The 13,536-nt window shown below is 34.1% G+C and overlaps 1 protein-coding gene across 2 annotated transcripts; it reads right to left on the bottom strand.

Annotated features, from left to right (window-relative positions):
• Window positions 1–5,047: 5,047 nt before the first annotated feature.
• LOC126717192 (receptor-like cytosolic serine/threonine-protein kinase RBK2) lies at window positions 5,048–12,933 on the bottom strand. 2 transcript variants are annotated; one of them, XM_050418628.1, is made up of 9 exons: window positions 12,403–12,933; window positions 10,403–10,515; window positions 9,891–10,244; window positions 9,506–9,757; window positions 9,259–9,416; window positions 6,995–7,074; window positions 6,781–6,916; window positions 6,541–6,690; window positions 5,048–5,636 (listed from the first exon to the last, which is right to left on the bottom strand). In XM_050418628.1, the coding sequence occupies exons 1-9, from the start codon at window positions 12,474–12,476 to the stop codon at window positions 5,466–5,468; spliced, it is 1,488 nt and encodes a 495-aa protein (XP_050274585.1). In that variant the 5' UTR covers window positions 12,477–12,933; the 3' UTR covers window positions 5,048–5,465. The 2 variants fall into 2 exon arrangements, with proteins under 2 accessions (XP_050274585.1, XP_050274587.1); XM_050418630.1 differs by having other exon boundaries at window positions 12,439–12,932.
• Between the last annotated feature and the right edge of the window lie 603 nt (window positions 12,934–13,536).

Genomic DNA, 13,536 nt, shown 5'->3' with positions numbered 1-13,536 from the left:
TATTTTATATTTCATTAATTATGTGCCTTTGGTGAATGTGACTGTGAACAACCAATAAGGATAATTCTTTGCAACAATGTCTCTTTGGAATTATTTTTCTTTTTTTAGGATATGTATGTGTTTGTAGAGATGAAGATAAAAATAAAAAATAAAAAATAAAAACAAAAAAATAATGTGAAAAGGGCTAAATTTGTCTTCTCAATGTAAATTTTGGGGGTGTAAAATATTTTTTGAAAATTGCGTGGAGGCAACTTATAAATAAACCAAAACGTAGGGTGTAAAGAAAAACAAAGAAGCCTAAAATTAGGGAACATTTTGGTTACGTCACGACAAGGGATGAGAATATCTTATACGAGATGCCGACCAAGAAATTTTATTGATTTTCTACTTCCTGTTGAATAATGATTGATGAATACATTTTTTATATTACGGCTACAATTATTTGTTGGCACCGCCTTTCAAACATGCTTGAGTAAGAGAGAGAAACACCATGCTAATCCAGTAAGTTGCATATTTTTTCAGCTTCACCTTATCCACTATCACATGGTTTTATCTCTATATCAAAAATGGGTGCTATTTGAATTTGAATATAAAATAAGCAGTGCTAGGAACACAATTTTGGCAATTGTTGTAAGTGGATATCTTGTCTATCATCTTCATATAAACTTACCATTTTTAATTCACCACTTATAATCTGTCATATTAGGATTATGGCAAAGTTGTGGTTATATATTTTCTCATATAAAATAGACAAATAAGTAGAATATTAAACACATATGATGAGCGTGTAACACACCATACATATTTCAAGCTTTATGAAAGTCAAATATTATATTGAGAAGGTTGTAAAGATTTTTTATTTCAACATTTAACTGCCTAGTTACACAATCTATTATTAGAATATATACTTTAAGTAATAACTTCTAATATATACCTTCTAATAAAAGATATATTTTATAGTGAGTTCTAGTTAAATTATCTGGTAAATACTCTGATGGTTAAATAAGAGAGTTATCATTAAAAGTGGATGTCATAGTTTGAAATTTTTTTTTTTAAATAAGATATACTTTACTTGATAATAAAATTTTAAAATACAAAATAGTGAATGGTTTCTCATTAGATTGGCACAATCTAGGGCAATAAACAAGTTGAGCCTTTTTTGCGAGTATTGAATTTTTAAGCTTAGCTCGAGCTTAAATCAAGCTTACAAAAAATGTTCGAGCTTGGACTTGTCAAAAAGTCTAAAAACTTGAGCTATGTTCGATTCATTAATTAAATCGAGCTTAAGGTCAATATCAAGTTTTTGAGCATGAGATCCTATAAGTACTTTATTAAGTCCATATTGAGCATATTATTAAGCCTGTTTAATTTGGACAAGTGGTCTTAACTCCGAATTGACTAAAAGCTAAGTAAAATATGAGTTTATTTTTCAAACCCATATCAAAATCAAGTTTATTACCAAAGCCCATAAACTAGTCTAGACTCAACTTTTTTTTTTCTTTTTTTAAATAGAAAAATTCCAACTCTTATTCAAAAATTAGGGAGGTTGTTGTAAATCAGCCTTGAAGTACAGTAACAAAGTCTAATGGTACATCATCCATCCAAACTAATAAAAGAGGGGAGCGAATTGCTCTTCTTGCTAAAGAATGTGCTATATAGCTGCAGTGACGTCTTACATGAGAAAAATGTACTGGGGTGGGGAAAGTGGAGGCATGCGATTGCACCTCATTAACTAGGTGGCCATACTGAGCTAAACTGGTAGAATCACTTCGCAGCGCTTTGATGAGCATTTCTGAATCTCCTTCTAAAATAACCTGACCAACACCAATTTCAGCTGCAAATCCCAGAGCTCATCGTGCTGCTAGTGCTTCCACTTCAATGGCCGTGGCAGGTAGGGGGATTTGCTGGGTGAGGGAAGCCAAAACCAGTCCAGCGTGGTTTCGAATGATGACCCCAATTCCAGCCCGTTGTTCTTTCTCGAATAGTGCCCTACCAAAATTTATCTTGTACCATGATAAGTCAGGAGGTCTCCAAGATGCTACTGGTCTAGTCGATGGTGGAGGTGCTACCATGTGATGAGTTGTATACTCCAGGAGTCTCGTTTTGGCTTGCTGCAGAATCTGGTCTAGTGTGCAGGAGCTCTTCCCCAACCTGAGATTATTTCGTTGATTCCATAATGCCCAACACACCATTGCAAATAGATAAGGATCTCTGTTTTCAGCAAAGATACACCCCCATTAATTCAATGAAGTTTGAACACAGTCTCAAGTTGGCATGGTTCCAAAGTGGCACCTGATCCCATATATCATTGAGCGATGGGCAGAGATAGAGGGTGTGGATAATGTCTTCATGGTGAGTTTTGCAAACCTCACAAAGAGCATCTGGGATAACTTGTCGACGTACCAGATTAGTTTTTGAGGGCAAGGCGTTCTTAATTACAAGCTCGCCATAGCAGATTCTTGACCTTGCCTGGCACATTTAAGTTCCAAATGGCCTGCCAGAGAGGTTTCGAAATGTCTGAGGTTGAAGAGCCGGGTTGTTGGGTCTGAAATTCATCTTGAAGGAACTTGTACCCTGCCTTCACAGAGTAATCTCCATTTTGGTTATATGGCCAGGTCAAGGTTTCAGCTTGTGGAGTTTGAACAGTGGGATTTCTTTTTTATCATCGAGGCTTCAAAGTCCGGTAAGGAATTCTCCAGGATATCCTCCCTCCAAGTCCGAGATTCTTGATCAATGAAATTACTTACTGTTGCATCAGGATCCATATGTAGATTTGGTGAAATCATTATTGGCTTTTGTTTCACTGGAAGCTAGTTATCACACCAAATTCTAATTGACTAGCCATCCCCCACTCTCCATACTCCTCGTCGAATAACCTCTCTACCTTTGATGATGCTCTTCCATGCATAGGACGCCGGATTTGGATTTTTTGCCTCCATTACTGAACATGTGGAGAAATGCTTCGCTTTAAAAACCTTGTAGAACAAAGAACTTGTGTCGTGGAGTGGGCACCATGTCTGCTTTGCCAAGAGAGTATCATTGAACATGGATAAGTCCTTGAATCCCATACCCCCTTGAGTTTTAGGCTTGCACATTTCCTGCCATTTGATCTAGTGTATTTTTCAGCTATCTCCTTTTTGTCCCCAAAAAAATCGACTAATAAGAACTTCAATGTCCTAACATAGCCCAACTTGGCTAGTTTTAAGCCTAAAATTAAGGCTCAAACTAAGCTTGATCATAATTAAAAAAAAAAAATGAATAAGTTTTTTATCGAGTAAAACGTGATCTATTTAGTAAAGATTTTGTTCAGACTTTGTTCACTTACCACCCTAGTCACATATCTTTTTTCTAGTATTCATGTCACAGGCTCCACTTGTCTCTCCCTCCCCTCCCTAACAAACTAAAAACAAAATAATACTCTTTTCCTATTACAAATTAATTTAGAACTTATTTAAGAATTTAAATTTTGTTGTTTTACTTCTTTAACCACTATGTTGATCATTTGTCCTAATATGGTTTTCACTATAAAGTAAATATTTTTTGAAGAATTTAGAAGGTGGATACAAAAGAGGATCACTTCAATAATAATAATAATTTTATTCATTTAGCCTCATTTTATACTGTAAATTTAGTATACCATGTTGATGGGAGGAGTAAAACAACATTGCCCATACAGCTTTCCTTCTTCTTATAATTATTCTTTCCCTCTCTTCTTTTATTTATTTTGGAATTAGATAGTCAACAACTCAACATTCATTAAGTCAACTTTATATTCAACACAATTTTTTTTTTCTAGAAAAAGATAGGTACATTCCAAATTTTTTATATTGGTATTTGGAACCTATGAGATTATTGACCCAAAGTTTTCTATGTTTCTTTCTTCTTCTTCTTCTTCTTCTTTTTTGTTTTATTTTATTTTATTTTTTGGGCAGTCTACTTTTAATTTATTTTTTTCCTTATAATTTCACCTCTTCCCAACCCCCTGCCCCCCCCCCCCCCCCCCCTTACCCATAAAAAAGTGCATAGATTGGAACTAACTAGGGAGGCCAAAACACCTAGGATAGTGGTTTATTCCTACCACCTCGTGGAACTCTACACCAAAGTTTTAAATTTCATTTCAAAAATCATTCAAAATTAGCTATTGAAACAAAATATTTCAGTACCATGTATTGGTATATCATTTATATCAATAGCTATTTAATAAATCCATACTTTATTATTTATGTCATAATTAACCAATGTAAATTCATAAGCGATATAACATTAAAAAAAGAATCCCCTCAAAAAAAAAAAGAAAAAAAAGACGAGTCAAAATTTCGTGCATAATTAAACAAATCAAAGCCCCATAAAATATTATACATAATTAGACAAACTAAAAGTTCATAAAATCTTACAAAGTGGACTTATTTCTTGAAAAAAAAAAAAAATCCATACGAGCAATTTCAATCCAGGATGCATGTTCCTCCCAAATATGCTAGAATTCCAACAAAATGATCAGCATATATTGAAATTTTGGGTAAGATAAAATAAAGGGGTTAGTGGACCCCGTTAACATATTGTATTGTTTAGGAATATTTCAGATGAAATGGAATGGAATTCAATACGTTGCTCTACCCCCTTTTTGAACAGTCTTCTTGTTAGTTCTAGACCATTCTTTAGAATATAGACAAAACTTAGGTGTGGTTATCCAATAAACTACATTCCTTCTTCCATTATACTGAGATGGAGTGAAGTGGTGGATTCAAATTCACTTGTGGGTGAGTATAATAATAATAAATAGCTCCTTAGGTGAAGTTATTTATATTCTTAATTAAATTCAATCATGTGATTGCATTAGCCAAGATAGTCCAACCGGTGTCATCTTTCTCTAACTACACTTATAAATTCAACGATATGCCTATACAACTCCTAAATAACCATATGAAATTGTTGTACTAATAGCTAGTTTGAACAGCATCTCTCTAAATATATAATCTATTAAGTTAAAAATTAACATTCATTACTTATCCTACAAGCTTGAGCACAAAACTTTATACAAACATAACACTGAAAGAAGGTTGTTTGGGCGTCCATTGAAAATGAAGTCATTCCACACTGTTTTACATGGAATTTGAAGCTAGCCAATCCTGGTGTTCAAGTTTCATTACATTTGAAATAAGACCTATACAACAGTTTATGGAAATGATCACACTTGAGAGTCGAGACTGTTTACAAAAGACCCCAACGTTCGTAAACATATTTGATGATCACTTTCCCTGTTGGTAATGATCCCAGTCTAAAGGATGAGCTATTGCTTTCAAATGCAGTGGAAAACAATACTATGAATTCATTTCCATGGGACTTCCAAATACCCCTCAGAACTGCAAAATCATGAGGAACTTTTTTTGGGTCTCCTTTTTCCCTTAAAAGATTTACAGGAACTTTTATACCTACTATATACCATAATTTTTTTTTCTCTATTGCTTTCAAGAACTGAAAGCAACCTGCTCATGTCGTTTGAGGTCACTCAGATACTTTGTTGAGTTGTATTCCTGTACATCCAACAGCTCTTCAGAGTATGTTCTTTGGAATGACCTCCTTTTACATCCTGTTGAACAATTTGATACAAATTCCTCACCTCTTAGCAGTATCACGACCTGCATTGAACAAAAGAATACCAATGAAATAATACATGCGTTGAGTAACCCTTTTATGCTCAATTGTGGCATATCCACTGTTTGAGGTATAGAAGGCTGACTTCAGGAACCCAGGACAGATGAACTACCCAATGGAGTCAAACACAGAGAGAGAGCATGCATATTTATTAAGATTATTTGTTTCCTTTTCCCTTTCTGTTCTATTTCTCTCTAGGAAAGATTGACTGTAACTAAAATCAAGATCAGCAAGGGTACATAAATTAAATAAGATAATGATTGAAAAGCGTTGTGGTTGAGGCTTTTTCTTGCTTTTGGGCGCTGAACATAAGTTTAGCTTTCATAAGCAACAATAATACTGCCTAGGGTCTAGTCCGGCTCTCTCTAGTCTTCTCCTCAGTTTTGGATGTCACATGGATAACAATGTCTGTGGTTCAGGGGTTTTGAATTGGTAAAACTTTTGGATTTTGTACATTCTATTTGTTCACCTTGCTTTCCGAATAGGGCATAAAGATAGTTCTTACTCTCTAGACAAAATATATCTACTGTTTGCTTCCTTTATGGTCTGTTTGGATTGAGAGGGAGGGATCAATGGTGTAACTCACTACAAATATTTATCTTATCATCCTACACATAAGAGATAGCATGAAATTGCGGGTTTAGTTTTATGGTTTAAATTGCAGCATGCCACAACAGGAAATACCAGTCATTTCCTTTTGCTTCCTTTATAGTTTTATGGTTTTATGGTTTAATACCAGTCATTTCTCTCGAACAAAAACAATTCAATTTTCAAAATTTTTGTCACTGAGATGGTAATCATGACACCCTTTGAACCTAAATGAAACATGAATCTAGGAAATATATGAATATGCAACTAAAAAAAAAAAAAAAAAAATCAAGTACTTGCCTGATTCATTCGAGGACGTAGGATGGGAGACTGTTCAATGCACATAGAGGCGGTTAAAATCACACAATCCATTTCTTCTGTATTGTAATTATCACCAAGAGAAGGATCAACAAGCTCCTTCATATCATTTTTATCAAGCCAAGGCTTGGCCTAAAACAGGGATGGAAATTGAAAAAGTGGCTTAAGGCATGAAATATAGAGACAAGAGGTAATGAAAAATCATGAAGAAAAGAAAATTACCCAAATCACAAGGCTTTGCTGTAACTGATCCAAAGCTCGACGCCCGGTTATAAGCTCCAAGAGTAGAACCCCAAAGGAAAAAACATCAGTTTTCTCATCTACTATGCCATTCGTGAAGTATTCAGGAGCAAAATAGCTGTCATTGAAGAGATAAAGAAAACATTAAGCTGGAGAGAACTTTAGCAGCTTTCAAATCATTGTTAGGCTTACAGACCCAAATGTGCCTTCAAATTTTGGTACACTGTGGTGAGTCCATTGTTTGGGTAGCCACTTTGCAAGCCCAAAATCACAAATCTGGAATGAAATGCACTAAAAAGTGAGTGATTAATTTAGGGAAAAAAATTAAAATTTAAAAAAGTTACAGGTGTATATAAGACCACTAGATGTCATAGCAGAGTAATATATGACAAGCAGAGTTAAATTTTGCATAAATGTTCCAACAACAATGATACCATCATTATTGGTTGTTCCCTCGTCTACATATTAAAGAAGCACATAAAAGGAAAAGTTGATAGCCCAAGATGGAAGTAGCACAAACAAGGAAAAGCTGATAGCCCAAGATGAAAGTAAGTGTATGTTTGGATAGCACTTAAACGTGCTGCGTCTGTGTTTTCTCTTTTTTTTTTCTTTTTTTTCAGCCACAACTGTTGACTGGTCTTTTGTGAACAGTGCATAAATGCACTGTTCACGGATCCCACAAACTCCACTTTTTATCAACTTTTTCATTAAAAATGGGTCCCACGGTACTATTTACACATTTAAAAATTATTTTGCTACAGTGTTTTCAGTTTTCAGTTTCAGTAAAATAAGTTCTATCCAAACAGACCCTAAGAGTAACAGCTTGCACTTACAAGAGGATGTGCTATTTGAGCTACATGCACCCAATGGGTTTTGAACTCACGACCTCATCCTCCAACTTGCACTTACAAGAGGAGGTCCTATTTGAGCTACAGCTTATTGGAAACACATCATCATATCCACCTGCCCATCTTCAAACCATAAACTGTCTAAGCAATAGGTATCCTTCGTGTCTATGGATATTATATCAAACAAACCCTATCATGGAGTCCAGTTTTGGGGGAAAAGGATACATCAGCTAGCCTAATTCCTAAAAATCTCTTCTCGAATATAATAATAGAAATCAGTATCACCAAACTTCATGTTTTTTTTTTTAATACATAAAGCCATTGAGAGAGAATAAGCTCAAACTCTAACACTGAACAAAGGGGATCTGGATACTCTTGCAGGCATGCGATTTTACATGTTTTAAAGCACATGTGAATAAAAGGGATGAAGGGTCACTTAATATTGAGAGAGAATGAGTCACCAAAGGGTCAATTCTTTTTATTACTGACTTCACTCATGTTCAGTATATATGACACTCATGTATAAATGTTTCAGATAACCAGCTTCCTATATCTTAGGGTAGTTCATACTTGATATATACTTCCAAAAAATTTGCGCCATAGTACCAAATAAAAATGAAACAATACAGTAAAGAGTTTTTTTTTTTTTTTTTTTTTTTTTTTAAGAAAATAAATGGTGAAGTTGAAGTAGAGGAGTAGATGATGCCTGTTAAACATAATCCCAAACCCACCTCAAAAGGAGTGTTCTAACTCCCAAGCTATCATACGTACTTTATAACAATTATTTTTTACTCTCTACTTAGGAATATTTGACCATGCCACAGGGCCTAAAGGAACTTCTTGTGCCAAGTAAATTTGAGGAAGGATAAAAGTGGATAGGACATTAAGCCTAATATTGAGAGAGAATGAGTCACCAAAGGGTCAATTCTTTTTATTACTGACTTCACTCATGTTCAGTATATATGACACTCATGTATAAATGTTTCAGATAACCAGCTTCCTATATCTTAGGGTAGTTCATACTTGATATATACTTCCAAAAAATTTGCGCCATAGTACCAAATAAAAATGAAACAATACAGTAAAGAGTTTTTTTTTTTTTTTTTTTTCTTTTTAAGAAAATAAATGGTGAAGTTGAAGTAGAGGAGTAGATGATGCCTGTTAAACATAATCCCAAACCCACCTCAAAAGGAGTGTTCTAACTCCCAAGCTATCATACGTACTTTATAACAATTATTTTTTACTCTCTACTTAGGAATATTTGACCATGCCACAGGGCCTAAAGGAACTTCTTGTGCCAAGTAAATTTGAGGAAGGATAAAAGTGGATTGGACATTAAGCCTAAGATCAAGAGCAACTGCAAGTGCTAACTGTAACCTTTTTGTATTCCATGAGTTGCATGGAATTAGACATGCTATAAATATGATTATTGGCCATTTACTTAAGATGGTGGGGATTGAGCTTCACATATCAAGGATTCAAGGAATACACTGCACTCATGTTTAGGTTGCAATTTAGGAAATCTTTCAACAAGATAGACTGTCAAATATTCAAATTTCAGCAATATCTTAAGTTTTACTATTTGATCATGGTTGCTTGTGTTCAAAGATACCTGCGGCTCAAACTCCTCTGTAAGCAGAATATTATCTGATTTGATATCTCTATGAATGATTCGCCTCTGACAACTCTCATGAAGATACAACAAACCATCTGCTGTTCCCAAAGCAATTTTATACCTTTTACTCCAATCTAGTTTATAATCCGTTGAACCTGGAAATGCAATTAAAGAAAATCCATAAGACCATAAACCAGACCGAAACTTTAACTAAAGAATAGGAGTATGCAAAATCTGAACAAACCGTGAAGAAGAGATCCTAGGCTCCCCAGTGGAGATAATTCAAAAATAAGGTGCATTCCTCCTTCGATGCCACACCCAATCCACTTAGCAGTATTAGGATGATCTATGTGGGCTATAATGCCAAGCTCAGACAAAAATCCTGATGTTCTCTCATCAGCTGTTCCCTTTGTCAGCCGCTTTACTGCTATCAGCTTCCCATCTTGCAAACGACCCTTGTAAACTTCAGCATAACCACCCTTTCCAATTAAATTTTCTACAGGAAATATGAACCATAAATCTAGATCACAAAACCTATGTCATAATGAACATGAAAGTACCATTTTGCAAGATGCATGCTACTATAAAATTGAAAAAAGTAAGCCAAAAGATTGCATTTTACTACAAACCACTGCTAAAATTTTGGGTTGCAGTTTGGAGTTCAGAGAGGCTGAAGTTCACCAGTGAAGACTTGATGTTGTGTAAATTACTCAGTTCTGAATTTTCTCTTGAGCTCTTGCTTTTTCCTTTCGATATCTTTGGGACACCAAGAGGAGGGAAGGAGGCTAAGCGCTTAATTGGTCCTTTCTTCCATATTTTGAAGAATCTGCTCCAACTAGAACTTGGGCCACGGATTTCAATTTCAGTAGAGCTGTTTTTGGAAGAACCACCGTCAGATTCTGATCCTCTAATGCAGGCTTCTAAAACTCCTCTAGGAGATGACACATCTTCTTTTTCCTTTTCCATGTCTAAACATCTCAAGTCTACATAAGAAAAACAAGCATGAGGCAAGTGAAAATTCTACACAAAACTACAAACAGTCAAATATATATATATATATATATATTTGGGACTAAGGCTTTGTGGTGGTTGTTGTATAGATATAGAGAGCTGGGGAAAAAATGAAGTTAGAAAGAATTACCTTGGGCAGAAGCAGCAGAAGGAAGCAGACTGCCTTGTCTTCTAAATTTTACCTTAGGAGTGCCATCTGTCTGGATTTGTTTTGGTTTGTTGCCAGCAGCATTATCAACCACACTGAATAAAATATACTTCCAAATGTGAGCAAAGAATCACTAATCAGTCAAACGCGGGAAAAGAAATTGAGAGAGAGTGGGTGTGTGTGTGTGTCAACTTGGACTTGGTGACCAATTGAATAAATGAAAGAGAAATTACAAAGGTACCACAAATTTAGGAAATAAAAGTTAAGGACATCATCTGTGTAATACAGAAAGAGAAAAAGGGCTTCGAATCAGGCCAAGAGAAGTACATTTATTACTCCTAGTCTGTTTAAATGATGACCGTAGAAAGGAAAGTTCAAAAGCGTCAACCAAACTTGTTAAGACCAAAATTTAAGAGAATGAAAGGAACTTTCGAATTCGGATATATAACAGCAAAATATACCAAAACGACAAATTCCCAAAAGCTGAACTCGAAACCTAGAAACTTGTAGATATGAACTAAGAAACAGCAAAGAAACCGTTAAAGTTGTGGTAAACAAGTCATAAGAACAGTTTAATTCTGCTATGTTTTCACATCTATATACCAAAGTAGCTGGAACGCAAGAAAAATCTCCACAATGTTAGAAGAGATTTTAACTTTTAAGTATAAACAAAAACCTCAGAATTCAGAAGTATAGAATATTTAATTATTATCTCTAATTGCTTACATATAAGTTTCCCAAAATGCATAAGCAAATTGATTTAAAACATTCAAATACAAACCAATTCCATTGAAAATCTCACTTCTTTGCAGTAAAATACAATTTTCACAAGGATGATCAGCTAAATTTGAAGAAATATAAGATATATATATATATATATATATTTTTTTGATATAGAAAGTGGTGTCTTATACAATTTCACCCCATGCCCATGAGACACCGATGAAAACAAATAATAAAAACAGAACACATACCATAAGCCATGTAAACCTCAAATCTGCTCCTATAGCAAATACTGGAAATATTCATAAAAAGAACCACAAGCCAAACTTTTTAACATTAGGAAACATAAAATCATCTTAAACCCATATGTCAAATCTTTAGATTTACTCTGCTATCACACAAATATACAAAATCCACATAACCCATAAGCCTAAAATTATATCACAAAGAGGACCAGACATAAATAGAAATTTTGTATCTGCTCTGTTGTCACGTGAACATCCAAAATCCATAAGAATAAAAAGATATACTCACTAAGTACCAGAACAAATTGAATTTAGAGACTACTTAGGCAATACTCAAATGAATGAAACAAAAGAGGCAGACTTACTGAATGAGCTTTCAAAAGATCACACACACTATGAAGATGAAAGCCTCTGAATCATTATGCCATCACATGCATATATAAAATCCCCAAAACCCATAATACCACAAACTAGCAGAATATAACATCAGAGGCTCTCTATATGCTCTGTATTCAACAAATATACAAAATCCACCCACAAGCTTAAACTCAAAAAAGAACAACAAATTCAAAAAAATAAAAAATAAATTCAAATACTTCAGAAATCACACAACACATAGTATCAGAGCCCCTATTATGCAACAAATACACTAAATCCACCCACAAGCTCAAAGCCAAAAAAAGAACAATTTTTTTTTTTAGAAAGGAAAGAAAAGAAAAGGTCACATACTCCAGAAATCACACAATTAGTATCAGTCACTATAAATATACACTCTATTCTGCAACAAATATACAAAATCCTCAAAACCCAAAAGCTCAAACTAAGAAAACCCAAATAAAAACTAACAAAATAGAAAAAAATTATCAGAAAAACACAAACATCACATTGTCTATTCAAGCTCAAGTACTGCACATACACATAAAAACCCACAAGCTCAAACCCAACAACCCATAGACCTTAAAAAACTGAATATATATATATATATATATATATAAACGAAGATATTAGACATACCCTACTGAGAGAACATGAAGGAGAACACAGGCATACCATGATGAAGAAGCTCTGTGCCCTCTACCATTCTCCATGGACAGACAAGAGAAGAAAGAGGAAGCAAACCAGAAACAATGTGATATACAGTGAAAGAAACACAACAAAGAAACTGCTACTATTTGTACACCAATGTGTTTAATTTATTTACTTTCCCTTCTAGAATTCCAAATTCAGAAGCTAAAATGGCAAAACATCATAATATTTGTTTAAGATTTTAGTCATTTTGTGGGGGAAAAAAAGTCTCTGTCTTTTTCTCTCTTTCTTTTACATGGGTCCGTGAGAATCGCTGCTCTGCTTTACTGGGGTGGTGACATGTGGGGAAAGCTGTATAGCGACTTGTACTCTCGAACCTTAAACTTAGCACCACCCCGAACTGAAAGTGAAAGAGAGAGTTTCAGTCAGAGAGAAAAGAACGTAGATTTAATGTTGGATGTTCTTTTGAGTTAAAATATGACACATCCGAGTACTTTTCTCCAAAATTTAATGTTGGGTTCTAAACTTTTGAGTTATCCAAGTACTTTTGCCCAAAATTTTCTTGTTGAGTACTAAACTTTTGAGTTATCTCAAATATTGCACCAATTCATAGTCAGCTTCTCACTTTTGAGAAGAAAAAAAATTCACAATTTTAATACCGTAAATCTGTTGCATTCCTTTCGTATGAACTCATCAATAATTCTATTTTTATTATACACTTTCATATGAACTCATTAATAATTCTATTTTTGTTATATGCCAATCATAATATGTCAACTTCATAATTAAAAAAATTTGTGAAATATTTTAATCATTAGACCTATTGTTTGGACATTTTTTAACCTTATTTTAGAACATATGTTTTTAAAATTCCAGAAAAATTTAGCTAGTGAACAACTCATGATTGTTTTGATTATGTCAATTGGTTCCCCTAATACCAAAGACTTAGATTAAGCCTATCTTCTGTTTATTTGTTATTGACCAATTACGTTGTTGAAATAGTTGTATGTGGACATAGTATTGTTTCATAGAATATAACGGAACATATTGAAAATGTCACTAATTAATTTGCTGTCTTTGGTAACAACTATTTAACAAACAAGGGAAAGAAAAAAAAAATAT

Source organism: Quercus robur, chromosome 3, assembly GCF_932294415.1.
Source record: "Quercus robur chromosome 3, dhQueRobu3.1, whole genome shotgun sequence".
Taxonomy (NCBI): domain Eukaryota; kingdom Viridiplantae; phylum Streptophyta; class Magnoliopsida; order Fagales; family Fagaceae; genus Quercus; species Quercus robur.
Note: the sequence above shows the minus strand (reverse complement) of the source record. Positions and strands in the feature narration are given on the sequence as shown.